General features: G+C 42.1%; 1 protein-coding gene across 2 annotated transcripts in view; it reads right to left on the bottom strand.

The window, feature by feature from the left end:
- Window positions 1-5041: 5041 nt before the first annotated feature.
- Window positions 5042-27294, bottom strand: part of POLR3B (RNA polymerase III subunit B) — a 115948-nt gene continuing 93695 nt past the window's right edge. For both annotated transcript variants that reach the window (XM_019961239.2, XM_070789655.1), the window contains 5 exons: window positions 18288-18391; window positions 17568-17734; window positions 12722-12835; window positions 11206-11379; window positions 5042-5790 (listed from right to left, as the gene is read on the bottom strand). In XM_019961239.2, the coding sequence (XP_019816798.1) occupies window positions 5661-5790; window positions 11206-11379; window positions 12722-12835; window positions 17568-17734; window positions 18288-18391 (689 nt within the window). In that variant the 3' untranslated portion in view covers window positions 5042-5660. The remainder of the gene's footprint in view (window positions 5791-11205; window positions 11380-12721; window positions 12836-17567; window positions 17735-18287; window positions 18392-27294) is intronic.

Raw genomic sequence — 27294 nt, 5'->3', positions numbered from 1 at the left:
TCTCCCTGACCCAGGGATCGAACTCGTGTCTCACATCTCCTGTATCAGCAAGCAGGTTCTTTGTCACTAGCCCCACCTGGGAAGCCCCACAGACCTCTGTGTTCCACCCAAATTCCTAACAAGTTCCCAGGTGACATTGATGCCTCTACTGGTCCAGGGACCACACTTTGAGTCAGGCTACCTGCCCCACTCCAAACAGCAGTTATCATTACTTAACCATAAATGGTATTATCATTATTATTATTCCAGTGTCTTCAAAGACAGTGTTAATAGGAGTCCCTATTTAACACGCAGTAAATGTACCTAATCTCCAAACAAACTGTATGAAAAATGCAAATGTAAACGTCACCCCAGCATCTCATACAAAAGATTTTGGATCCATCATCTGTTTTAATTTATTCACGCTACTCCTTGCCTTCATTAACATGGATGATCGGGAGTTACCAGACCTAAAATTTATTATGTATGGAATGAGGTCTATTACCCGGATTTGAAAAACACTTTAAGTCCTCGGACTTTGGTCTGAGATTTTAGACCTGAATAAAGAATGTGAGTTTCAGGTTGTCCTGAGAATGTCTGCCATGATATCCTGATCACAATAAATTTGATTTGCTGCAGCAAATCTCTTAATTGCTTCTGGAGCCCATGTCTGAAATCCAAATTGGTAGCTTGGCTTCAATAACAGAGAGTATATATACTTCTGGATTGCCACCGCTGATTTTCTTCCTCCCGTTTGAAATGGCCTCTTTAAAGGCTTGACAGTAATTTCCCACCAACCTTGGCCCCGTGGGGCTGATGTAGTAAAAGTCCAACTTTTAGTCAGCAAATGAAATAAGCTGTTTTCAAGACACATATGGAGTAAATACGGACGGTAAAGAGGTGCTACTTTTACAGTCACTTTTCTGAACATCCGTCTCACAAAGGAATCACTTACAGGCCTCTGGGAACCTGGCTGCTCTATCCTCAGCCGGGCGAGCTGCGGATGGGCTCAGCCACCAGCCCTCCTGTGCTCCCTCTCATGTGACTCATTACCGCAAATGAAGGTGTTGGCCCCAAACGCTCTGAAGCAGCTGAAAACTATCCTAATATATAGCACCCAATCAAGCCCCTCTCCGCCTTGACTAGACTCTCCGCACATGGAAGTGTTTTGAGATCTGGTTCTGTGGGCTCCCACGCCGACGACAGGCCTCACTTTGATGTCAGCGATAAAATGGTTGTTTCATGGAAGTGTGTTCTTTAATCCCACCACCCTCCTTCCCCCTCATCACCGTGAACCAGGGCAGCTTTCACAAACAGCTTTGGTAGAACCCTCCAGTCTCTGCCCTTGGCCCTGGTTCCTATACTCTTTCTTCCAAAGGAAAGCAGGGGCTTACTTTTCCTGACCCTTTCCTGATGAGGCCAGTCCTGGCAGCGGTGCAAGGGAGGAGTCTGAACACTCTCACTGTGTGCCTGTCACGCGCCAGGCACTGTGCTGAGTCATTTAGACATATTATCTCATTTAACCTTGAAAAGGGGCCCTGGCTGTCAGTTTTGTTACTTTTTCCCATTTTGAAAATGGATAAACTAAAGCAAAGATAACATATGATAGCTGGGGTGACAAAGCCATTGGATGAAGAGGCTGAACAACAGGTTTAGAATCTGTGTTCTTTTTAAAAACTTAACTTGTTGAAGTATAATGTGTATTCAGAAAAGTGAAAAATCCTGTGTATGTAGCTCAGTGTATGTTCATAAACACCCATATAACCAACTTAGGTACAAAAAAAAAAAAAAAATACAGCCAGCACCCTAGAAGCCCCTTGTACTACATAGTCACCAGCCACCCCACTCAGCACAGGAACTGTTATCAAGATTTCTTAGATCATACGTTAGTTTTGCTTATTTTTGAATTTAAATGGAATCAATACAGTATGTATTCTTTTGTATTTAGCTTTTTTTTTAACCCACTATTACCGCTGTGAGATTATCTGTGATCTGTGTGAGGCTTTTCATCACTATATAGTGTTCCACTTGCAAACATGCTATAACAGATCTATTTCATCATTAATAGTAGTAGTAGTTGTTGCTCAGTCATGTCTGACTCTTTTTTGACCCCGTGGGCTGTAGCCCGCCAGGCTCCTCTGTCCATGGGATTTCGCAGGGCAAGTATACTGGAGTGGGCTGTCATTTCCTTCTATATCACGTTGTTAATAGGCAGGGGTTATTTATAAGTCAGGGCTACTACATCAGTGCTATTAGAAGCATTTCTGCTCCTGCCTACTGATAAGACACACACACACATTTCTGATGGGCACACACATCCAGGAACGGGACTGCTGAGCATGTTCAGCTTTAAAAGACACTGTGAGCAGGCCAGCCAGTGCTGTTAGGAGCTGGCAAATGCCTTGATGGGTATGATGGACTGAACTGTGCCTCTCCAAAATTCCTGTGTTGAAGCCCCAACTCCCAATGTGGCTTTATTTGCAGACAGGGCCTTTAAGGAAGTAATTAACGTTAAATGACGTCACAGGTGTTCTTTGAAACAGAGGAGACCCAGAGCTCACTCATTCTCCTCACACACCCAGAAGAAAGGCCATGTGAGGACACAGTGAGAGGCAGCTGTCTGCAGCCAGGAAGAAACAAGAGTCCGCACCAGAGACCAAACCTGTCAGCACCTTGATCCTGGACTCTGAATCTCCAGAACTGTGAGAAAATAAATGTCTATTGTGTAACCGCCTAGTCTGCGGCATCCAGAGCAGCCTACTACGAGGGGAAAAGTGGTAGAGAAGCTGGGTTCGCCTCAGGAAGCTTGCTTTCTATTTGGGATCTTGGCCTTTCTAGGCCTGTCCTCTTGGCCATACTGAGCCCACAGTTTTGTCTCCCCAGCCCTTGGACTCACCAAAGCTCGGGAAAGGGGTGCAGTCTTGCAGTGGCTTTGGCCTGGCTTTTTAGCCTTTCATCCTTGAGCCAATTTCAGCCTGGCAAAGCCCGGAGGGAAAAAGGCACTTTGAGAGTGGCCTGCAAAAGGTTATTTATCATTCCTGGAAATGGAAATCTAAATGGTCATTTTTTAAAATAAGGAACTTACAAAATAAAGCTGTTGCTGCTGCGGCTGCTAAGTTGCGTCAGTCGTGTCTGACTCTGTGCGACCCCATAGACGGCAGCCCACCAGGCTCCCCCGTCCCTGGGATTCTCCAGGCAAGAACACTGGAGTGGGTTGCCATTTCCTTCTCCAATGCAGGAAAGTGAAAAGTGAAAGTGAAGTCGCTCAGTCGTGTCCGACTCTTTGCAGCTCACCAGGCTCCTCCGTCCATGGGATTTTCCAGGCAAGAGTACTGGAGTGGGGTGCCATTGCCTTCTCCGAAATAAAGCTGTAGTGGAGCTCATATCAATTCTGGGTTCTTTTCATCAAAATATTATTCAGTCAACTAGTTACTCAAATGGCGTATCTGCTGGTTTTTGAAATTACCAACCCGACACAATTTTTTGCTCTAAGGAGGTCTCAGTTTGGAACCCACACTTTCTAGATCTTTGTTAACTTGGAGAACTGGGAACTTCCTAGCCAAATTCCCTTCAGAACTGACTGAACTGTTTTTGAAAAAAGAAGTTTAAGAATTCAAATACTCAGTGGCACTTGAATTAAAAAAAAAAACAAAAAACTGTCACATTTAGTGACTGAAAAATAGAATCCTGTGGATGATGGTCAGAGTTGCACAATGTGAATGTACTTAGTGCCCCAGAACTGTACAGGTATTGGTTAAAATAGCACATAAAATATAAATAAATAAATAGCACATAAAATAGCACAATAAAAAAATTTCAAAAAAAAACCCCAGAAAAATAAGAATCCTGGATGCAACCCAAAGTGAGCCCTCCAAACCAGGAACCCTGGTCTCCAGGCCCCTACTGTTCCCCATCAGTGGTGGGGTGCAGGGTGAGTCAGCCACTTGGAGCTTCAGCTTCTTGGGCTGTTTCGGAAACTTCAGAGCACAGCTAACCCTCAGCACTGCTGGGTTAAGCCTCAGCACTGGTTGACGGGCAGTGTCCCATGACTAGTGGCATCTGGTCTCCCCCACTGGGCTCTGAGCCCCTTGGGGCAGCAGTCGTGTCCTGCCCCTTCTATCCTCAGTACAGGGTCTCACAACGGGAATGTGATGAAGCCCCCGTGCCAGCACTCTGCATGCTGGCAGCTCCTCCCAGGGGTCACTGTCATGGCATGCCTCACAGGGCTGGGCTACGGCATCTTTAGCAGAGTTGATAATGAGTTGTCATGTAGCAGGAAATAGTCAAAAGTTACCGTACAAAGCTCCTTATACGGCCCACGAAATGCAGGACATCCACATCCCATCTAGTAGAGTCATCTTCAGGCACCAACACTCTTGAGAACAACAAAGCCAGATGCAAAGAAGGAACCACCAGCTGAAGCAAGAGATCTGGGTGTGCAAACCCCTCTGCCTTTGTAAATCCTACCCGTCCCTGAAGGGAACAGAGACATGTGGAGACAGCTGGAGAAGGTCTGCTCCCCAGCAGTCCATCCTGAGAAACCTCAGGACCTGAGTGAGACTGTTGAGGTTGGCTTCCCATATCAGTGACTAGCCTGGCTCCCTCTTTCAGAGGTCCCAGCACAGTAGCTTGGTAAAGCCTCTGAACAAGTCTGTGGTAGTTTAACGTGGATACACTCTGTTTCTCAACCTTATTTGACACTGGACCTTGATTCTAGAACACCTATTAATATTCCGTGGCACAAGGTGAATGTGACACGCTGGGGACCTGGCCTTAGACCATTACTCAAAGGTTTTCTGACTTACAAATAATCCCTAACACAAATATTTATCTGGCTTCAGGGCAGAGCAATTAAGAACAACCTATTATAGAATCGGATGAAGAGTGCTGTCCGATTAAAAGCCAAATGAACAGCTAAACATCCTGGCAGGAATGGAAGGGATGGAAAACTTAACAAAGCATCCATGGAATTATTTTCAGATACTCAACAAATGTTACTGCATATGATCATGGCGGTTCAGAAGAGTAGCAGTTAGTCCTTAAGACAAGGTGACATCCTTGGTAAACTTAAGAGTACCTTAGGAAGACATTTATTAATAGAATTAATAAGTTGGGTGTATAAAGACAAGATTCAATTGTAGGGAAAATTTATCCCCTCACTGCACCGGACAAGAAAGACCCCGCTTATCCTCTCAGCTTCCTGCTGTTGTTTTCCTATAGACACAGCTCAGAACAGACTCCCAGACAAAGTAGTCAGCCAACTCAAACAGATTCTTCCTGTTTCCTAAGAATCTTGAGTTTTCTTTGACCCTAAACATTATTTTCTTAAGGAGGAAGGTCTTTCTAATGAGTAAATTTCAAGATACCAGGCCATAAATAAAAGCTTATCCTTTAGTTCACATCCACTTGTGAATCAAATTTGGTACATGGACAAGAGACTTCACTCGAGTCTGTATCATTGGCACCTCTCCCGTGGCATGAGGCTCGTTGATGGAGGTTGCTCAGCCAAGTCTCCCAACGTATAAAAAGCCTCTCCATCAATTATGTGGTTTGTTTTTTTTGAGAGAGAGAACAATTCAAAGGATGTGTGAACACCCCAGAGTAGAGGTGGTCCTCATCTCTTCCGCTTTCCACTGCGTCGGACATACCGACCGTTCTTTTTAAAGAACCATCCGCCATCCTTACTCGTTGTACTTGGACAGTTTCAGTCTGGGGATGATGTTCATGGACTGCAGTTCCTGGAAGAGCAGCTTGCAGGCATACGGGATGCGCAGGGAGGACACGTGGCAGGACGACTTGCAGAAGTGGCACCTGAAACCAAGTCAGCTGTGTTAGAGGGACAGCAACTCGGGGGCGGAGGCAGCTCGAAGGAAGGGAAGATGCGCTCTGCCCATTCCACGACCATCCTATTGAATTCCCTCATTTCCTAGTCCTCGTGTTCATTCACACTATCAAATAAGTATGTATGAAAGTGAAAGTGAGTCACTCAGTGGTGTCCGACTCTCTGTGACCCCATGGACTATAGCCCGCCAGGCTCCTCTATCCATCAAATTCTCTGGGCAAGAATACTAGGGTGGGTTGCCATTTCCTTCTTCAAATATGTATGTGTACACCCGTGGAATAAAAAGAAGCATCCAAGGCAGGAAAAGAAAAAAACAAACCAAATACCACTCCCCCAGTTTTAAAAGCACGTACTTTTAATCAGTTGCATCCACACTTCTAGACCTTTCTCTTTAAAATGCAAAATATCTGCCTATACACTTGTTTTGAATGAGGCCCAGAAATCTGAACTATCTGAAAGTTACTCAGATTTAGTCTTTGTTGTTGAAAGAATTTCAAAACAATTTAGTCCCTATCCCTGTAGTTGAAAAGCTACTACTGCTCTATACAATTCTAGACAAGATGCTCAATTTGCTTTCTGTCACTGAAATGCTTGAAGTGTGATGGGCAAGAGAAGACTTTCATACAGGAAGGTGGTGTCAGTCACATGCTACTTATTTTTCCAGTGCTCTTCAAGCATAGATATTTCCCTTAGTCCTGGAGGCCACTGCGCTCACAATGCACTGATTCCTGTGTGTGTTCATGTATTCCCACTTTATCCTCACAACAGCACCTGCTCCGAGCCAACGTATCTGCTCTTTCAATTAGTTTTCTTTTCTCTTCCTTCAGGAAAAGCCAGTGAACTGAACCTAGATCTTAATCAATGGCTACAACGGAAGAAGGGTCCCAGGAGAGAAGCTGAGTTATTCTCTTAGGTTTCAGACCAAAACAGGACCTCACCCTGTATCTCAAGGGTCTGGGGTACCGGGGACAATAGATTTCCAGTATATATCCTGAAACTTAACAGGTAGAAAACTGGATCCTCCCAGCTAACAGGGTGCAAAATGAATGTAGGAGGGACAGCAACCATGGCTTAGAAGAGTCAGTGCTGACTGGGGGCTGGAGGGAGATTCCTTAGTGATGGAGATTCCTTAGTGATGGGCAGAACAGAGCAGTAAGACAACGTGTGTTAAACATATAGAGGTGTGTGTCATTTCACTGAGTAAGCACGAAAGTGGCACAAGAATGTTCATGGTCAAACTGGTTATAACGGCATAAAGCTAGAACTCACATGTCCAATAAATTACTGGTTCTGTGATTACAGGACATTTATGCAGAAGAACCCTGTGCAGCCAGACCCAGATTAGTGAAATGTAAAGGTGATCAGGACACAGTGTGGAGTGAAAAAGCAGTCTACTCAACAGTGTGATTACATGGGGGGGTTCTCAGATGGGTTTCAGTAAATGTATGAAGCTTTCAAAATCATCTGTAACCAGATTTTCTGGTGTATATAATTTTCTTTTTATGCTATTATCAGAATCTCAAAGGGGTTCATGATTTAAAGTAAAAAAGGGTACAGACTATTTGGAGAAGGAAATGGCAACCCACTCCAGTGTTCTTGCCTAGTGGGCTACAGTCCATGAGTTGGACATGACTTAGCAACTAAACCACAGAACAACTGGCAAACAGAAATGTCCCCAAAGGGTCACTAAAATGTTGACAGTGGTCATCTGTGGGTGGCAGGAATTTGTATTGTCACAAACGTGACAATTTTTTCTATATATATGTATTTTTTACAAAAGAATATAATAAAAATATTCAGGGGTCATTTTTGCCATCAGTAAAATAAAGCTTTATTAATTTTAGAAAAGCATTAAGGCTGAGAATTTGAACAAGATGGTGGGTGACTATGCAGATATGAACTTTACAAGGAGAGGTGGAGGGAAAAAGGACAAGCCACGATGGACCCATGCCCGGGTCCCCACCAGGGGACCTGCAGAGACCTTAACAAGCACTGTGGAGATCTGAGTCCATCAACACTAATAATAGGAACATTATGGATGACTTTTTCCTAAAAGACTACCTAAAGACCTCCTTAATGCATTACAGTTTATGAATTATGTTTTTAAATGTGCCTGGGTTGATCTAATTTATTCAGGAATCATGTTCATGCTTTAACTAAACTGGAGAAATGGATTTAACTGGGGGAATGTCTTGCTGATTCTCCTGACCAGTACATTATCCTGTGACTTCAATCCAAGCTCATCTGTTTAAAGTTTCCATATGTGCTGATTCATAATCCAGAAAGTCCACTAATCTTCTCTATTAATTAAATATTTCTCATCATTTAAGATGTTCCAGTGCATACATACATGCATAAATATATACAGATAAAACATACACATATATACAGATAAAACACACATAAATAAAAATATATAATGTTTTACCCTATTTCTGAAAGAGTTCCAAAGGAAGAGACTTGACCCAAACAACAAGAAACAACTGATTTTTTAAGGCGAAGGCAGTGGAAGGAGGCTGTGGCTTCACATGAGGAATGACTGTCCAGTAAAATATCCTCTACGAGCTAATTATCCGAATAGGGATTTTCTTTTCTCGGCAGTTTTCCTCTCTTTTGTGACTTGCGCCCTCCGTGTCTTCTGCAGAACAACAGTCTTGCTGTAAACATCCCCATAGCAATGCCTTACTAATGTGCAAATCACTGACAAAAGGCCAGTTTCAAGGTTCTGAACTGCTCTAATTACTCAGCCTCCATTGTGCTGTTCATTAAAGAGCGACTTCCTCCAACAAATGCCCCGTGCTCCCTCCCACACAACCCAGCGCGCCTGATCAGGTAAGGACGGGAAAATGACAGCATCATTAGGCCCCTCTGCTAGGAAGCAGCGCAAGGAGGGTGCCAGACTCCCAGAGTGGGTGAGGATTTTATTTTTTTCTGTTGGACACAAGGGTTGAGTGGTCTGTAAGCAGGCTACTCAAAATCAGACCTACGCATATCTATGTCTGTTTAATTACAGTAAAGACCCTTAAACTGTATAACCTGAGTTAGTCCTCTTTCAAGGGATTTCAAATACAATACACATTGAACACATGAGCTTCAAAATCAGGCACTGCCATCAAACAAACGATCAGCAGCAAAGGAGATGAGAATTTAACAGAAGAACGAGGATATCAGCCACAGTTTATGTGAGTTTCCCCGAGTATTCAGCGGAAGACAGGGGAAGGTTTTCGAAGTATGTGAATGAAGCTCATCTACTGCTTCCGTTCTTTTTTGCTCTTTCTCTTCCCTGTCACACACACACTCTCTTTCTTCTTTGAGTGGGAGGCACAGGAGGGAATGTGGGGAGAATGGAGAAGAAAAGGAAACTCTGAAGTCTCATGATCCCTGTTCTTAATAAAATGATTCCTCTGCACCATCTTTTCAAAATAAATTACTTTGAGATCCTTGCGCCAGAGGATGGCTGTCTACGAGCCAGGAGGTAGGCCTTCTCCAGACAGCACATCTGCTGATACCTTGATCTTAAACTTCCCTGCCTCCATATATATGAGAAATACGTGCTTGTAGTTTAAGCTTATAAAAAAAAAATCCTTGCACCAAATTAGAAGACTTAAGCATAGTAAAACTAGTTCCAGGCATCTTGCTATTACACATTTTGTTGGTGTGTTACACAGCCAGAACAATAAAAAGCAAACTCAATATGCATTTCAAAAGACAAACAGACATCTCAGAATTGAAACACCCCCTCCCATGTCACTGATAAAGCAATGCCCAGGCTTATGCTTAGAATACTGTCGCCTCCTCTCTGCCATCGTGTGAAAGGAACAAAGTGCAAACAGCCACCTCTTGTGTTGGGTTTTTAATATGAAATGATTTCTTCACAGATAAGAAGAAACAGACGACTCCTTCTCAACTATTTTACACCAAAAAAAAAAAAAAATCATTAACTGGCTAAAGGGTTTTGTCGTGAACTAGCAAGGTATATACACTGTGTTCAAAGAAGTTCACTCATTCCAACTCTTGATTTGCTTTCATTCACCAAGAAACTGGCAGCGACAGATGGCAAAAAGTTGGGGTTCTCTCTGGAAGGAGGCTCTGAAGGGGGACTCAGTGGGGGAAGGGGCTCTGCGAGGGTGGGTGAGGGAGTTGAGGCTATTTCCTGTCCCACAGCATCTGCCTTATACCCTGCTAGACCTCATCTCTGGCAGAAGAGTGAGTAAACACCAGGGAACTGCTGGTTCTCCTGCCTGCAGGGGTATTTCAGGGCTCTGGATCATGACTAACCTAAGGAGAGCAGCTGCTCTTCAGTGGTGGAGTAGAACCAGTATAAGGAGGAAAACAAGCACAAACAAAAAATACGGAGTATCATCTTTTAACTGGCCTGTGTACTGAACTCAACACAGAAATTACAAAGTTTATGAATTATGCAATTTATCTATGGATAATCCTAAGCAATTATATTTGATTTAGCATCAAAAAGGTCCCAGGCTGGAGAAGTAGAGGTGGAGTTAGAATGAGCTAGAAGACAAGCTCCCTGTGAGCAGCCATTCATCTGTCCTATTTACCACTATAACTCTGGGGCCTAGAACAGTGTCTGGCATGTAGCTGATTCTTACTCAACGTTTGTTGAGTGAAAAACCGAGACAGACGTGGTCTCTGACTTCAGGGAATTCACAGGCCAAATGTAAAGCAGAGAGGGTACAGACAAGGTCCAGGCTCTGCCACCAATTTGCTATAAGAGCTGGGGCAACGTACCTGGTTCTTTGGGTTTGAGGTTAAACAAGGGCATTTGACACGGTCTTCTATTGAAGGATACTAGTTAAAATATGCTATAATTCTGAATCTGCTAGTATTTACAGATGAATAGTATTATAAAAACAGAGAAGGCGATGGCACCCCACTCTAGTACTCTTGCCTGGAAAATCCCATGGATGGAGGAGACTGGTGGGCTGTAGTCCATGGGGTCGCTAAGAGTCGGACACCACTGAGCGACTTCATTTTCACTTTCTTGCATTGGAGAAGGAAATGGCAACTCACTCCAGTGTTCTTGCCTGTAGAATCGTGGGGACGGGGGAGCCTGGTGGGCTGCCGTCTATGGGGTTGCACAGAGTCGGACACGACTGATTTAGCAGTAGCAGCAGCAGTGTTATAAAAGGTACTTGAGATAACATTAAAAAGAAGACAAAGTCTCCTTGGGAGTTTAAACTGTAGTGGTCATAGAGAGCAGAACATTAGGCAGACAAACTAAGCATGTACATACAGAATCCTGAATTCCGGAATGCCTGGATAGGGAAGGCTGCAGAATATGTGGGGAAGATGCAGGGTGAAACACTGAGCTGTGATTTAAGAGGCAAGGGATGCGGTGCGAGAGACATGTGGTATCCACTTACCAGCCAGAGTACCCCAGAAGTCCGCATTGCCCACAGACATCAACCTCAAAGGCGTCACTTGAAATCATTAGTCTCTCTAGTAAAAGCATACTGGCTCCATAACCGATTAAACAATCACGTTCCATTTCTCCAAGACGCAAACCACCATCGCGAGATCGACCTTCAGTGGGCTGCCTTTGGAACAAGTCAGACAAATGTGTTTGTACTAAACAAAGAGGCAGCATCACATGCTGGCTAAAAGCACAGGCTACAGAGCAGGGCTCACCTGGATTCAAACTGCTTCTATTTTTTAAAATTAATTTCCTATTGGTGTATAGTTGCTTTATAGTGTTGTGTTAGTTTCTGCTGTACAGCAAAGTGAATCAGCTATATATATACCTATATCCACTTGTTTTCGGATTTCCTTCCCAGTTAGGTCACTACAGATCACTGAATAGAGATCCTTGTGTGATACAGTAGGTTCTCATTAGTTATCTATTTTATACAATCCCAATCTCCCAATTCATCCCACCCTCTCCTTCCTTGGTATCCATAAATTTGTTCTCTACATCTATGACTCTGTTTCTGCTTTGTAAATAAGCCCATCTATACCATTTTTCTAGATTCTACATGTAAGTGATATTGTATGGTATTTGTCAAACTGCTTGTAGACAGTGACCAAAAGCATGCTGCTCAGCCTCTCAGTCTCATTTGTAAAAATGCATGTAAGACAATCTAGCCCAAAGAGCCTTCAATAAGAGACGTAACCTGAGTGGCTGCTAATATTATTATTCGATGGAAATAATAATTACACAAGCTTCTGTGATATAACAGTTAAGTTAAAATATAATCACATAAAACAGCAGTGTTAGCATTACTATCGCCATCACTATCATCATTATCAGCACCGTATAGTCGTTAAATCAGGGGAGAAAGTCTTTTGAGTATTTTCAAAGATGTCTCAGTTCTCTGTTATTTAAAAATAGAAAAACTGAGCAGAACACACTATGGAAGAAACCTGGGTCCCCAATAGCTACGGCCAGGGCTCCAGAGAGGAGCTTTACTACCAAGATATAAATTAAACATGGGAAGAAGCAGAGAGAGTTTTCTATAAAACTTGGAATAGATCAGGAATCCCCCGGAAGGATGGAGTTCTGAGCCAGATGGGAGGTTCCCCAGAGACTGGGAAGGTTCTGTGTGTCCCACTCAGGCCGTTCCTTCTTGTGTGAGAACTGGCCCCCTAAATGGACTTCCTGTGGTTTACGTATCTGCTGGGCTTGAGAATACTTTAAAAGGTTAGGGACCCAAGCCCCAACTGGTACAGGATAAATGACTTTGTTAGGAGACTACTGGCAAGACCTTCCATGGGTTTGCTTACCTAAGAACTGATTTTCAATTGGTGGCTATTTTCTCACTTTAATCAGACATGTGAATTTTGTTGATGCCTACTTAACACCCTAAATTTTGACATCTGCCTACTGCTACATCCGAGAAATGCAACGTGGACTTGACTACATTATAAATGCTCTTCTCTTACCTGGTAAGGACAGCTCGTGGTCCCCGGGCCCGGGCATGCATCTTATCAAGCACCATGTGTTTCAGTTTCTGATAGTACACAGGGCCAAAATAGATGTACGCTTCCAAGGGCTCACTGCAAGAAAGGCCAGAGTTTTAGGTTAAGGACCTAAGTCTGGGCTCACAAGAGACAACCTTTTTTAGGAATCATCACTGGCAGGTCCTAATCTGTTTTTTGAATGAGTTTATGACTGAATGAATGGGCAAGAGAGTGCCTTTCAGACTGCAGTAAACAAAATGCTAGAACTGAAAATATACAAGTACCACAGATGCAATAAAAGATATACTGTTTGATTAGAAATAAAAATTTATGAACACTGTGTGCATGTATCTCTTCAAATTAGGGTTTTTGGTTTTTTGGATATACAACCTGGAATGGAATTCCTGAGTCATATGGTAGTTTTTATTTTTTGCTTTTTCAGAAATCTCCATACTGTTTTCACAGTGGCTGCACCAATTTACATTCCCACCAACAGTGTACAAGGGCTCCCTTTTCTCCACATCCTCTCCAACATTTGTTATTTTTGTTCTTTTTGATGATAGCCATTCTGACAGGTGTGAGGTGGTATCTCATTGTGGTTTTGATCTGCATTTCCGATAACTAGCAATGCTGAATATCTTTTCATGTGCCTGTTGGCCATCTGCATGTCCTCTTTGGAGAAAGTCTATTCAGTTCTTCTATCCAGTTCTTAATTAGGTTGTTTTTTTTAATGTTGAGCCATATGAGCTGTTTTTATGTATTGGATATTAACCCCATCCACTTTTCAGTCTTATCATTTGCAAATATCTTCTCCCATGCATTAGATTATCTTTTTGTTTTATTGATGTTGCTTTTGCTGTGCAAAAGCTTTTCAGTTTAATTAGGTCCTATTTGCTTATTTTTGCTTTTGTATCCTTTGCTTTAGGAGATGGATAGAAAAAATATTGCTGCAATTTATGTCAAAGAGTATTCTGCCTATGTTTTTTTCTTGAAGTTTTATAGTATCTAGTCCTGCATTTCAGTCTTTCATCCATTTTAAGTTTGTTTTTGTGTATGGTGTTAGAGTTTGTTCTAATTTCATTCTTTTACATGTAGCTGTCCAGTTTTCCCAGCACCACGTATTGAAAAGACTGTCTTTTCTCCACCATATATTCTTGACTCCTTTGTCACAGATTAATTAACCATAGTGTGTGGGCTTATTTCTGGGATTTCTATCCTGTTCCATTGATCTGTTTGTTTTTATGCCAGTACCATCCTGTTTTGATTACTATAGCTTTGTAGTACAGTCTTAAGTTAGGGAGAGTGATTCCTCCAGCTCTACTCTTCTTTCTCAAGATTGTTTTGGCTCTTTGGGGTCTTTTGTGTTTCCATACAACATTTAAAAATTATTTACAATCACCAAGGTATGGAAGCAATCTTAAGTGTCCATCAACAGATGAGTGGATAAAGAAGATGTGGTATATCTATATGATGGAACGCTACTCAGGCATAAAGAAGAATGACATTTTGCCATTTGCAGCAACACAGGTGAACTTGCAGGGACTTATGCTAAGTGAAAAAGCCAGAGAAAGTCTAATACCATATGATGTCACTTATATGTGGAATCTAAAAATTATAGCAAATTAGTAAATAAAACAAAAAAGAACCAGACTCATAAAGAACGAACTACTGGTTACCAGTGGGGAAAGGGAAGCAAAAGGGGCAGTATAGGGGTAGGAGAAAAAGGGTTATTATGGGATTATATGAAACCATGTGCGAAACTTTTGAAAATATAAAGCACTATAAAATGAAGTCTTTCATTCAATTAAAAAGAATAGTGAAAAAAATGTAAACAGGTTGTGAAAGAGTGTATATAGGACAACCCCTCTTTCACGGTTGCCACCCTTGTCAAGTCACCTTCCTTTCTTGCCTGGACCACTGCAGACAATCCTCTGATCTGTCTCTCTGCTTCTACTCTTATCTCTTAATAATCTATTCTTTACACAATAAGCCAGAGTGATTCCTTCTAAAACAGAGCTCACAGCAGGTCATTCTTCTGCTCTAAATTCCCAGTGGTTTCCCATTACATTCAGAATCTGTATCACCCAAACTGTGTATCATGGCCACAAGGTCTAACACAAGCTGGTTCCTGTCCACCTGACTCATTTTCTACTCCCTCTCCCCACCATGCAACTCTACTTCAGCAACACTGGCTTCTTTACTGCTCCTCAAATGTAGCATACCTGTCTGCTTCAGGGCCTTTGCACTCACTGTCCCCTCTGCGTGAAACATTCTTCACCAGGTACTCATGTGGCTCTGTCAAATATGCCACCTCTTCAGAGAGATGCACCCTGATGGGGTCCTCCTTGCACCCCAGCATCACAGTGCCAGGGCACTGTCTCAGCTCTCACCTAGGTTATATTTTGTCCAGAGTATTTGTCACTGTTTGGTATTAAAATATACATTTGTTATTTCTCTGATTATCGCCTCTTTTCCCCAGGAGAAGTAAACTCTGCAGGATAAGCACTTCATCTCTTTGCCACTGTGGTCCCTGCACTAATGACTCTGCCTGGCACACAACTGGTACTTGGTCAACATCTGTCACATGGCTGACTCATGAGCCTTTAGAAAAGGTGTACTAAGAGTTTCAAAAGAGAGTGAATATTTAAATGCTTTGACAGTAGAAAGCTTTTTTCTTCAGTTTGGAGCAAGAGCAGCCAGAAAGACGCCTTTAAAAACATGTTTAACTGCCCCAGAACTTCTTCCTCAAAAGAAAGGAAGCATCTAGTATGTTCTATCTAACTCATGACTTAATCCATAACTCAGTCCAGGGAGGGAGAGACTGTCTTCCCTCTGTTTAAGATGAAGAAATAGGCACAGAGGGCTAAATAAGAGCTGGTGAGTGGTACAGTGACTCAAATCCAGGGCTTTCCCTACTAAGTAAATTTTGGGCCACAGCCTGATGCAAGAGTGGAAAGAGCAAAGAAAACAAAAGACACAGCAGAGAGGACACAAAAGCACCTGCCCCTGCTTGCGTGGTACACATCTTACAGTGCTTTCAGCACCACTAGCAAAGACTTTTGCATCTATCAAGCCATTCTGCTGGCTTAAGTACAGCCAGACTCTTGGAAGACACAGTAGAGTGAAAGGCTCAATGGACAGGGTGTCAGGAGACACTATTCTCACCCTAGGCCGGTCACAAAGTAATTGCATGATCTCTCTATCTCAGTTTTCTTATTTGTACAAGGGGGTCACAATGACCCCCTTTCTTTCCAGCTTTTAATAATAAATGATTCTATTTCTCCACTGTATGGCTCTTCATGGTAGAATTTCTGGAACTCTGTCACCTAATGCCATTCTATCATTAACTGAATAAAGCCATATGCAATTTTTCCTCTTAACTATGCTCAGAAATACGACAAGAGATGAAAGCTGGTGGGTGAATATGTTTGTAAGTCCTGTGTGGAACTTTCAACTAACAAGCTAAAACAGTGTTTCTCAAACTTTGCCACTGAGATGAATGGCTTGGCTGGAGGCACTGGAGAAGGTGGTGTAGACATAGTCTACAGTTTTGTTCACAGGAAGCAGGGCACAACCCATTCAAATCTTCCAGTAAAATTATGTTCAGAAGGTCCGCCAAATTGAGTTACCAGTTCTGCACACCTTCTGGTCAACTACTGCGTTATTTCTGGATGAGAAGCAAAGCGTAAAACGATCAGTTGAGCAATGACAACTTTTCTTTTGAAATGGACCTTAGCTATTTCACTGAATCATTTTTGAAATGGACCACCACTTTTTTCCTGTAATGTGATTTTCTATAATATCTCAACCATGATACACCTAAAGAAATTCACATTATTACAGTCTGGGTAGATCATTTGAGAAAGTAATCTCTATCTTTTAATGTCTAGTAACAAATCTCAATGGTCAGATGCACAGGTCAGGGACCATGTCTATTCTGTTCACTGTTATATACTTAGGTGTTTAACACGCTGTTGGAGAATCAATGTGCAAACATTAGGCCTCAGGCTATCTGTCAGAGCACAAAATACCTGAAATTCATCATAGAAGTACAGAGAAAGGTCAACAGTTAAGAGACTTTGTATTATACACAATTGATGTGTTGTTTAAAAGTTGTGTAGTAATCCTAATAAGATCTTTTCTACTTTTTAAATGAGAACCTCCTCAGCAAAACAGAATTCCTGAATTTATCAGTTTTTTAATTAAAAAAAATTATTTATTTGTTTATATTTTTGGCTGTGCTGGATCTGTGTTGCTATGTAGGCTTTTCTCTAGTTGCAGCAAGCAGGTAGGGGCTACTCTTTCCTACAGTGGGCAGGCTTCTCTCATTGCAGAGCACAGGCTCTAGGTGCACAGGCTTCAGTAACTGCGGCGCGAGGGCTCAGCAGCTGCAGCTTCCGGGACCTAGAGCACAGGCTCAATAGTTGTGGCACGTGGGCTTAGTTGCTCCGAGGCATGTGGGGTCTTCCCCGAGCAGGGATCAAATCTGTGTCTCTTGCATTGGCAGGCAAATTCTTTACCACTGAGCCACCCAGGAAGCCCTAGTTTTCTAAATTAAAACTTTTCTTCTCTCCGGTTCCCCAGTTTAACTGAGATATAATTCACATACAACATCAGGAACAGTATACAGAGTGCTGACGTGAGACACACATGTTGTAAAGTCATGACCACCAGAGCTTAGCTGCCACATCCAGCACCAACCTGGATTTTCTTGTTTCAGATTTCTTTAAAAAGTCCAGCTGTATATTTTAAGGGCTCTTAAGTCTTATCAGACTTTTACTTTAATAAAATCATGCTTTTCCTTTAAGATGTCTAAACACACACTCACCCTGTGATGCCAGATGTAACGTAGTCTTTCCCTAAGTAGTTATAACCATGGCGGACGAGGTCCTCACACACATCTTTCACTTTACTGCCTCCAAACGCGGTGCCATAGTGGAATCTGCCATCTAACACGCCGGCCTTGCCTGCCAACAGCTCGATTAGCTTTCCCACCTGCGTGATGTGAACAGATTTAAGTAAGCACCTTCCTGTGGTGCAGGAATTCTGTTGGTTTATTTAGCTCTGGCCTTCCTTCCCCCCAAAGATTATGAGACTATTACTCTTAGTAACAGTGACAAATTAAGAGCAGCAAATATTTACCCTCTCTTACTGTGACCTAAGTTTATGCCTCCAAAACCCCAATGGGATAGATACTATTATCTCCCTCTGTTAGCACACAAGGAAACTGAAGACCAAGGGGTTAAGCGACTTTGAAGTCCCAAGGCTGGTCAGTGGTGGAGCCAGGCTGACCAGTGACAACCACGGAGAGGGAGATGCATTAGGTTTGATATGACGGAGTCTTTTGCTGGGGAGTAATTTCATCACTCAGAAGACTGCCATTGAAGAACAGCCCAGGCCTCTCCACCTCCCCTTGTTAGACCAGCCCACCTGGTCAGGAACCTATTTTTGCTCAACGGCCCTTTCTGAAAATCAGTTTCAGGGTCCCGTCTCTTCCAACTGCCTTGCCCTCTTCCTTAAAAGCAGCGTCTCTGAAAAACGGACTGACCGTCATTCGAGATGGGAAGCCATGGGGGTTCATGATGATGTCCGGACAGATGCCAGAGTCACAGAATGGCATGTCTTCCTGAGGGACGATCAAGCCGCAGACACCTGGGGGAGAGAAGATTTCGGGCCGCGTACAGCCAGTCGGCAGGAAGGAAGAGCACAGAACTGAACCGGGATCTCCTCATTGCCATTTCTATCTCTGGTGCTCTCAAACCTTCTCTGTGGTCTCTATCAGGAATTAACAAAAGCAATTTCTAACTGCCCTGCTAGACAAATGGTTCGAAACAACTGTCCCGGCGGGAAGGCCCTGCAGCCTGCGGACTGGCCTGCTGGCACAACACACAGCGTGCCGTCGGCTGCTGGCCCAGCCTCTCCAGCCACGGAGAGGGGAGAGCAGTCCTGGCCCTGTCAGGAGCCCTGAAGCTGCAGGTCAGCAGCGGCCTCGCTCTGCGTCACCAGCTCCTGATGTGCCGTACCCAGGTCCCAGGAATGCGAGTTCTCTGACCACCAAACACAGAGAGCTGACTGAGCGAGGGGTGTGTTTAAATTGTGGTTTTAAAACCTGGGACAAGGAGTACTTGTGCGTGGCCGATGTGCTGACGGGTCTACCCACTGGCTGCTGAGCCCTTGGCTTGCGGGGCCGGTTTCTGCCCCGGCTCCCCTGGCTTTCCCTAAGCTGCCCTAAGGAATTGTAATTCCTATAGTTGACAGCGCATCAGAAAAGGGACCTCAGATTGAAGTGTGAAGTTAAACAAGAAAATTAAATGCCAAATTATTCTTGGAAGAAAAGGCTAGAGTTAGACATGAAATTCTAAGCATGAAAACAAAACCCCACCAACTCTCTGCACTCTACTGATAGTCTCTTAAATTGGTTGTACTTTATTAATCCCTAAATATTATTCTAATCTGTAGAGTTAAAAATCTAACTTATAAAATCTTACCACTTAAATAATTTTAAATTCCTCTGACTTCTTTGTTGATAGGAGGAATACAAGAGTACAATTTAGACTGCTAACCACAATCTACAAAATTCAGAATTAGAAAGCTAGTGTACAATGGCATTGGGGCAAGAAAAAATGCTTTAATATTTCAAAATATGAAATTTATTTTCCTTTGTACACGAAGCTATCAACCATCTGCATCTATTAAAAAGAAACTGTCCTCAAAGAAACGTTTCTTTCCTCAGTTTGGTTTCTACATAATTACTCAAACTATTTCAAAAGAGATTTTTTTTGGGTGACATGTTATAAACACCAAGACCTGAAATCTAAAGAAAAAGAGCACCATTTATCTATTTGACATCAGTTATCAATATTCAGATTTCCAGTCACTGCCAACAATAATGGTAATTAGGTTTATGAAGCTGAATTCTAGAGCATGTAGGTACTTTACTTGGCTTTTTGGTTGAAACTGTATTGTTTATCATAAAGAACATATGCTTTCCTACATCAAGCATAGAAACAGTCAGTTCACTTGACTGCAAATTCAGCTACAGTGTGTTAGAATTTAAATCAAGCAGAGTCTGTGACTCTCTTTTCTTCTCTCCAAAAATCCATCTTGTCTACACTGAAATTATCCGACAAAACACTGGGGCTACTGGGAAATCTACTCTGAAAGAGATCAAATTGTAAATCTAGGTGCAACCGACAACAACATTGTTTAGCAGTGAACAAAATGTTAAAAACAGCAATTCCTGCAGAGGCCAGTCCCAGGATGTGCTTGGGTGAGAATGTCACTTTGGCTGGTGAGGAGGTGAAGGGCTCGGCTACATCCCTTAAAAACAAAACCGAAGAAAAGCTTCAGCACCCCCTTCCACAGCAGTTCACAGGGGGATGCTGGCGTCGGCTCTAGGGGCAGCTGCCTGTTCGCCTGGTAGGAGAAGGTGGGAGTGAGGAGCAGGAGGTGCAGGAACCCCGGGCGGAAGCTGGACACACTCAGATTGGTGGAGGGTAAAGAAATACATGATTTGCATTCTGTATTCCCAGTCTTAGTGGACACATTTCATCAAGCAAATTTAACTTCATTTTGTGATTAAAATGAAAGCAGTGCTCCCTCCCCTGAAATCTGAATCTCCAACAACTCTGCTTGAGATCTGATTAATATTTGGTAGAGAGCTTCCTTTCTTGGGAAGTTATTTTCTTACCAGCCCTTTTCTGACATTGCAATTTAAAAAAGTATTGGTTATGTAAGTCACTTACAGATTTTTTTTTTTTTTTTTTTCATTCCGTAATAGGAACTGCTGGGGCCACATCTGAATCAAGGGCACCTGTAAGCCAAAAATTAAATCTTCGCTAACTTAAAATTACTTTAGGCTCTGAAAACCCTTTTATATGCCAAGATGGTTCCCATAGCAGACAGGCCTGTGTTGTTTGTTTTGTGTGAAAGTGAATGATAAAAGATCCATGAAATCGACACAGAAAGCCAGAACAGCAGAAAGAACTGAGGGCTCTCCATCATTGCGGCTTCTACCCTCTGCTGACTTGTGGAACAATGCGCGCTACACATCCAACTGCAGATCCAACACAGCTGTGCATTTCATTAGATGAAGAGCACTAGTGACGCAAGTAAATAATTAACTTATTCTGGTCCGCTGACTGTGCTTATGAGACCAGTCATAGCTGACAGATTTTAATACGAGTTAACACAAAGAAACCATAATGAGCTTAGGAGTTAAAACAAAATATTTAGACAGGATTTGATGATCTCGAATCTCAAATGAGACAGATGATTTTTTTAAACTTTGTATTTTACTGAATTCATTAGGCGGTGGGGGAGAGAGTTCTCGATCTTAGAACCAGACTTTTCTTTCTTTTTTTTTTTTTTTAAAGGTATTTCTGTTTCAGAATTATTCAAATCTTTAATCAAAGCAGAAAGGTTTTTTTTTTTCCTCTTATTTTTCAAATGAAAAATTAAAACTTTGGCTTCTCCAGGAACAGAGGCATAAAAATCTCCTCCGATATTTACAACTCTTTAAAGTTACTCTCCTTTAATACTAGTTTAAAAATGTAAATGATATGCAGTACGCTTCAGTGTGTTAACACTCTCCTGGATCCTTGAAAAGAGGATGGACTACAAATAAACCATATCTAATGGAAGCTGTTGTGAAACAATTACTGATTCATACCTTAAATGCTTACGCAGCATTTCAGATTTTAAAATAAAATTTCATCCCCTGGCTCATGCTGGTGTCTCAACCCCATTGTTTATAGCACAACTGCCTGGCAGTGAAATACAAATACACTAGTTTAACAGGCCTGGAACACTTAACACACTCACAGGGGCCAAGTGGGAATTAGACCACAGATGACACTACAGAACTTTTAACAGATGGAAACAGACAAGAGGGAGAAACTGGAACACAGAAAGTTAGAGCAGAAAAAGTCTACAGATACCCAGTCAATAAAATATTATTCCATCACCATCCATCTTAACATCAAGTTGTAAAGGTGAAGAACTTAGGGAGTCTCAAGAAGCTACAAGTCCGACTGCCACGCCACACGGCAAAGGCAAGTCTGGGGACCCGCTGTCACGGCTCTCTATGTCACGGTCCAGATAGTGGAGGCTCTTACACCGATTTGTTGTTTCTATTTCTGTGCCTTGCAGAACACCACATAAATCATTTTAAGAACAGGTTTACCCAGCAAAATTCCAGTTAATCTGACAAATCACTCTTAGAAAGTATTTCTAATTATAAACAGCAACTGAGTTGTTCAAAAGTCATTTGTAGATTAAAAAAAAAAAAAAAAACTAGTCTTAATGTAATGGATCCATTTCAATCCAAACGGGGGTGGTGGCAGGGGGGAAAGAAAAGGTAAGAAAGTAAGAAAAAAGATATGGAAAAAATACTAAAGCATTACATTACCACACAGAGACAGAAAAGCAAGTAACAGCTGGCTAAAGACAAAAACTGAAATAACATCTTTAACTTGCTATTTTTGGTGTGACTTTAACGTGCTGAGAACCAACTAGCAAAGGGTTTTTCTCTTGTTGACAGCCTGGTCTCCCCTTAAGATCATATTCTGCTTCACTTTTTAATTTTTAAAAATTTTATGCAGCAAGTCTACCTTCTAAATATAAATACTTTCGGATTAAATTTACCATTTTCAGGTTGCTACATATTTTTACTCTTTCTTTTCTGAGAAAAAAAGAGAGAATCATTTTCCTCTATTAACAGGCTATGTGACAAGTGCTGTGATAGAGGTGGGAATATGAAGAGGTTTAAGACTTGGGTCCACTTCAGAGCTGCCCCGAGCAGAGTAGCCTAACTGAATGCTGACCACGAAAATACCTGGACCGGCTCAGCTCACCGCATTCTAATGCTCTAAGTGATGCAGAGCCGATCCTGCTGAAATAACACCGATCAGAGTCTACACTGCCAACTTTTACTCTCTGTGGGTACTGGTTAGACAAGGCTATTTATTCTGCACAGTTTCATACTCTGAGCACTAAGCAAAGGTGAAATGATGCTGCCATGCTTCTCTATTGGTCACAGTGCAGGAAGAGGCTTGGTGTTCGGGGAAGGTGTGATCACTGCCAAGCCCAGTATTAATGAGGTTCAGACATGGGGGCAGGGGGAGTGCCATCTATAAAAGGCTCATCACCCCTTGGACGCTGAGACCTGCGGAGGGCGGGGCATCGAGGAAGCAGGAGATCTTACTTTGTCTCTGTGCTATTCAACCGATATTGTTACCTGGCGGGTAAAGCACCGAGTTCCAGGCAGCCTTAGTTGTTTGGTCTTTGGAATGGGAATAATTAGCATCTATCTCAGGAGGAAATTGTATTACAAAAACAGATGAGCTAATGTCTGAGAGGTACTTTCAGGTCCTCAGAGAAAGGCGGCAGCTAAACACAAGGAATTATTATTATATAAGAAACCTAATTACTCTCAGCAGGAAGCAAACTAGCAAGGCAAAGAAGACCAACTTAATGAATGGATGGAAGGGGCAGATGCAGTGGCACTAACTGTGGCTTAAGAGGCTGAAAGGCAGCTCCCTCCACTGGGCCGTGCAGATCATTTCACGCGATCAGGACGGTGTCTCGTAATAACTTAGGACTTCACAGGACCGGGCTGCGGATTTCCAGGGCAGAGTAGCTTACTGCTGATGAATATGGTGCTAAATGGGGCCGAAGAAGCAGCAGGAATGCTTTCAAGTTCGAACTGTTCGTGTTCAATAAGAAGTGTTTCTACTTTGAACAAACTCATCTCGATAAGCCTTTACATATTCAGAAATGTAAATCTCTAAGTCGAAATGGGAAGGCTAACACAGGTGGTTACTCCTTTCTTCCTCTCCCCCTTTCCAGTTATTGAATTAACCTTCTTTTATTCTCCACACCACCACCTTAAATAATCCTGAGGGGGAGGGGAGGAGAAAAAAAAACTGTTGAATCATATTAGCTTTGTTCTGTTGTTGAATCGCTTCCAGATCTATCACATCACTTGCCATATCCCGGTTGACATAATTTTAATTCGGCTCTTCCTTACATGTTAACAGATAAATAATGCATAAGAAAACTTGATTAGCTTTCTTATTAAAACATCACTCTCAATGAGAGGAGGCGCTAGAAGACAATACAGTTTTTACACAGCTTTCCCATGAGCAGTTGAATGGTTTGATGTGATAAATTTGCATAGTCTGAAGCACACAAAGGGCTGATTAATTGAAACCCTTACAATGCTTCTGGAAGCAGCTATTGTAAAACAATAACCATAGGAACTTTACAAAATACACATGGCTGAATGTGTCGAGAGCTTAATAAAATGTGTTGAGGCTACACTATTTGGAAACAGAATTGGAGATTTTTATTCTGGGCCATAAAACACTAAAAACCCTAATTTCAAAGCTTTACTTGGATATTTACTAAAAGGTCAGAGGGTTACTGGCTAGCTACCGAAGACCAAAATTTGTTCTTCAAAAAGCAAATTAAATAAAATCTTCCTGAGGTGTCTATGTGGACAAAAATCACCTTGATTTCAAAGGTTAAAGAGTTGCCAGGATTTCTTTTTGGAAGGAAACTCTGAAGGACTGTCTGGTGTCATATACCTTATCTTGGGGCTCACGCTGTTAACTCCATCAGCCCCCTTCTCCCCTCCCACTGGAGTCTTTCATTCAAAAGGATCAAGCAAAGTAGGGAGCCAAAGACATCCAGACTTTGAAGCTTCAGACTAGCAGAGAGGATTTTAGACGGTTTCAAGTGTTACATGAGTACAAGGTATTATTATTATTACTCTAAGTCAAAGCCTTTTCATTCTCTCACTTTTAGAAAACATAAGATAGAAAACTGAAATGACAAGTGAAGGTCTGGAAAAAGCAAAGCTTTGCCCAGCCTTGCTTAACAAACTTTTTCTCTTGGATTTTTTGCCACAAGCAAATTTAAAATTTTTTACTTTCCACTGCCTCTTCATGCTTACTGTATACAGATTCTTTAATGTGTTGGGAAATCAGGGGAGACTTTCTTTTCTTCTAATAGACATTCAGTTAAAATCTAATAAATTAATTTAGCAGGTTGCTGAATAATTTTTATTAATGCAAAATGGAGGCAAGGGACCTTATCATGGAACTTTTGTTGAACAAGAGAGAGTCAAAGATGAATCTTCCAAACAATGTTATCCATAAAGGTGTAATCCCTATGAACCAAAGATAGATAAGCTGAATCAGCCTGTAGAAAAAAACTGCACTTTGATAAGACTGTATTTCTATTTTAAAACAAAGGTTGACTTCACTCCACTTAAACTGGCTGTTTGAGGATTTAGGGGGCGATGCTGAGGAGGGTATGCCATTATCTCAGATTTGCAGTTATTAAAAAGCTTCTGTTTGCCAGGACAAACACTCTTGCTCAAATACAGTTTTTCCTCTCCTTTGGAATACTGTTTGGTGTTGCTGCCGATTCTGTGATCTCCAGGACCTTTGTTGGAGGTGCTAATCCTTTTTCACATGAGAGACTGAGAAATGTTCTCTGAGAGAAGTGATATATTGCTTTTTTCCCCTACATCAAAGGAGTCCACTTTTTCCTCCCTCATTGTGAATGGCAGCAAAAGTCAGAGGAAATCTGGAAATATAATAATTTGGTTTCCTGAGGACTGAAATGAAATTTAACTTGGGAATTCCTTAGGCTGACAGGTAATTTTTGTTAAAGGATTAAACAATAAAACAAGCAAACAAAAACCCAACTGAGCAGGAAATCTGCTCACCCTTCTAATAAATGCACTGACCATCACAGAAAGCAAGGCTCAAGATACAAATGTGTGCCCTTGATGAACCTTGTTCATATAGAACCTATGCCAAAGTTCAAGAGGCTTATACACATTATTTTGACTTTAATAAAAACTCTAGTTCCAAACATGACTCCAACCAGCACTCTATGTGAATGCCCCTTCCTATCTTTGTGTGCTGTGCTTAGTCGCTCAGTCATGTCCAACTCACTGTGACCCTATGGACTGAAGCTCGCCAGGCTCCTCTGTCCATGGGGATTCTCCAGACAAGAATACCAGAGTGGGTTGCCATGCCCTCCCAGGGCATCTTCCCAACCCAGGGATCGGACCCAGGTCTCCCGCATTGCAGGCAGATCCTTTACCATCTGAGCCACCAGGAAGCCCCTTCCTGTCTTTAACTCTTATCTATAAATTTGATCAAGGAAGAATGTGAAGAGAAAACACGAAGAACATTCCAGACCCATGTCTGCTCTACTTTCCCCTGTGGAGCATCATTATGCATCTATTATACAGGTCATAGCTTCACTATGAAGTACCCGGATGTTGAGAACACTTGGGAAAGGAGATCAAGACTTTGGGGTCCTAATATTTTCCCACCACCACCAGAATTTAAAATTAAAGTAAGCTTTCCTTCCTTCATAAACAAACATACAACAAATTCATAACTTTGCTGTACAGGTTATTACTAACTCATCTCACCTTCCCCAATAGTTTGCATATTACTAAAAGGATGAACTGTTCTAGAGATCTCTGACCAAGGGCCAGTTCCTTTGAGGGGGAGCTCATTCACTAAGCATTTACTGATGAGATGCACAATGAACCTCACAAAGACCCAGAGGATGATGTACTTCATTAAAAGTCTTTGCATTTCTCATTGGAAAACTCTATTGGAATTCCCTTATCTAAAAAGTGTGTTGTGTATTTTAGGGGGAGAATAGATACATGTATATGTATGGCCCAGTCCCTTTGCTGTCCACCTGACACTATTACAGCTTTGTTAGTCAGCTATAATCCAATACAAAGTAAAAAGTTTAAAAAGGAAACAAGAAGAGTGTTGTGAGTGAATCCTGGCTGCTTCGCGTTAATTCCCTCTTCTTTATGGAATCCTTTCTCTCTCCTCCACGCTTGGCTCTCTCTGCTTGGTCCTCCTCTGTTGTCCAGGTCACAGGAAGTGCTGCTGCTGACTGGGTCTGCCACATTTTAAACAGCTACTGATCAAATACTTTCACTTCTCCAGCCGGCCTTCTCTGTCCAATCAATTGCATTCAAGCTTTGCTTATCACAGAGCACTTATGTTGAACCCAGCTAGTTAGAACTGATTTTTCTGTCCCAGTTCACCCACGTACTGTGGCCTCTTCGACCTTCTTCTTGAGTTTTTATAACACAGAGCTTGTAACTACCACTGTTTAGCTACCTCTTTAGCTGTGTTTCTTTTAGCTACTAATTATCCCACCACCTTTGAAGTGATCAGGCTGGAGCAGGATAGACACTCATGTTCTGTAAAACTAAATTTTCAAGTCTGTTAGAGAGGATATTTTCAGAGGCATTAGGTACAGAAATGCCATCTACACAGTGTGTGTATACAAAAAAAGACTTCCTAATTCCTAATAACAACTTTGTCAAGGTAAACTTTCACCAAAAGACAAAAATGAGGCCATCTGCAGGGCCACATTGCTTTTTAAACACCAAGACTAACAAATTTAATGCTCTAAATGGAGGGGGTGAGAGAGGTGAGCATAAAGATGACCTATGTCAAAGCAATCTTTACTTTTTCTCATAGAGAACACACTTGTGTCAG

The sequence above is a fragment of the Bos indicus genome, chromosome 5 (assembly GCF_029378745.1).
Source record: "Bos indicus isolate NIAB-ARS_2022 breed Sahiwal x Tharparkar chromosome 5, NIAB-ARS_B.indTharparkar_mat_pri_1.0, whole genome shotgun sequence".
Classification (NCBI taxonomy): Eukaryota; Metazoa; Chordata; class Mammalia; order Artiodactyla; family Bovidae; genus Bos; species Bos indicus.
Note: the sequence above shows the minus strand (reverse complement) of the source record. Positions and strands in the feature narration are given on the sequence as shown.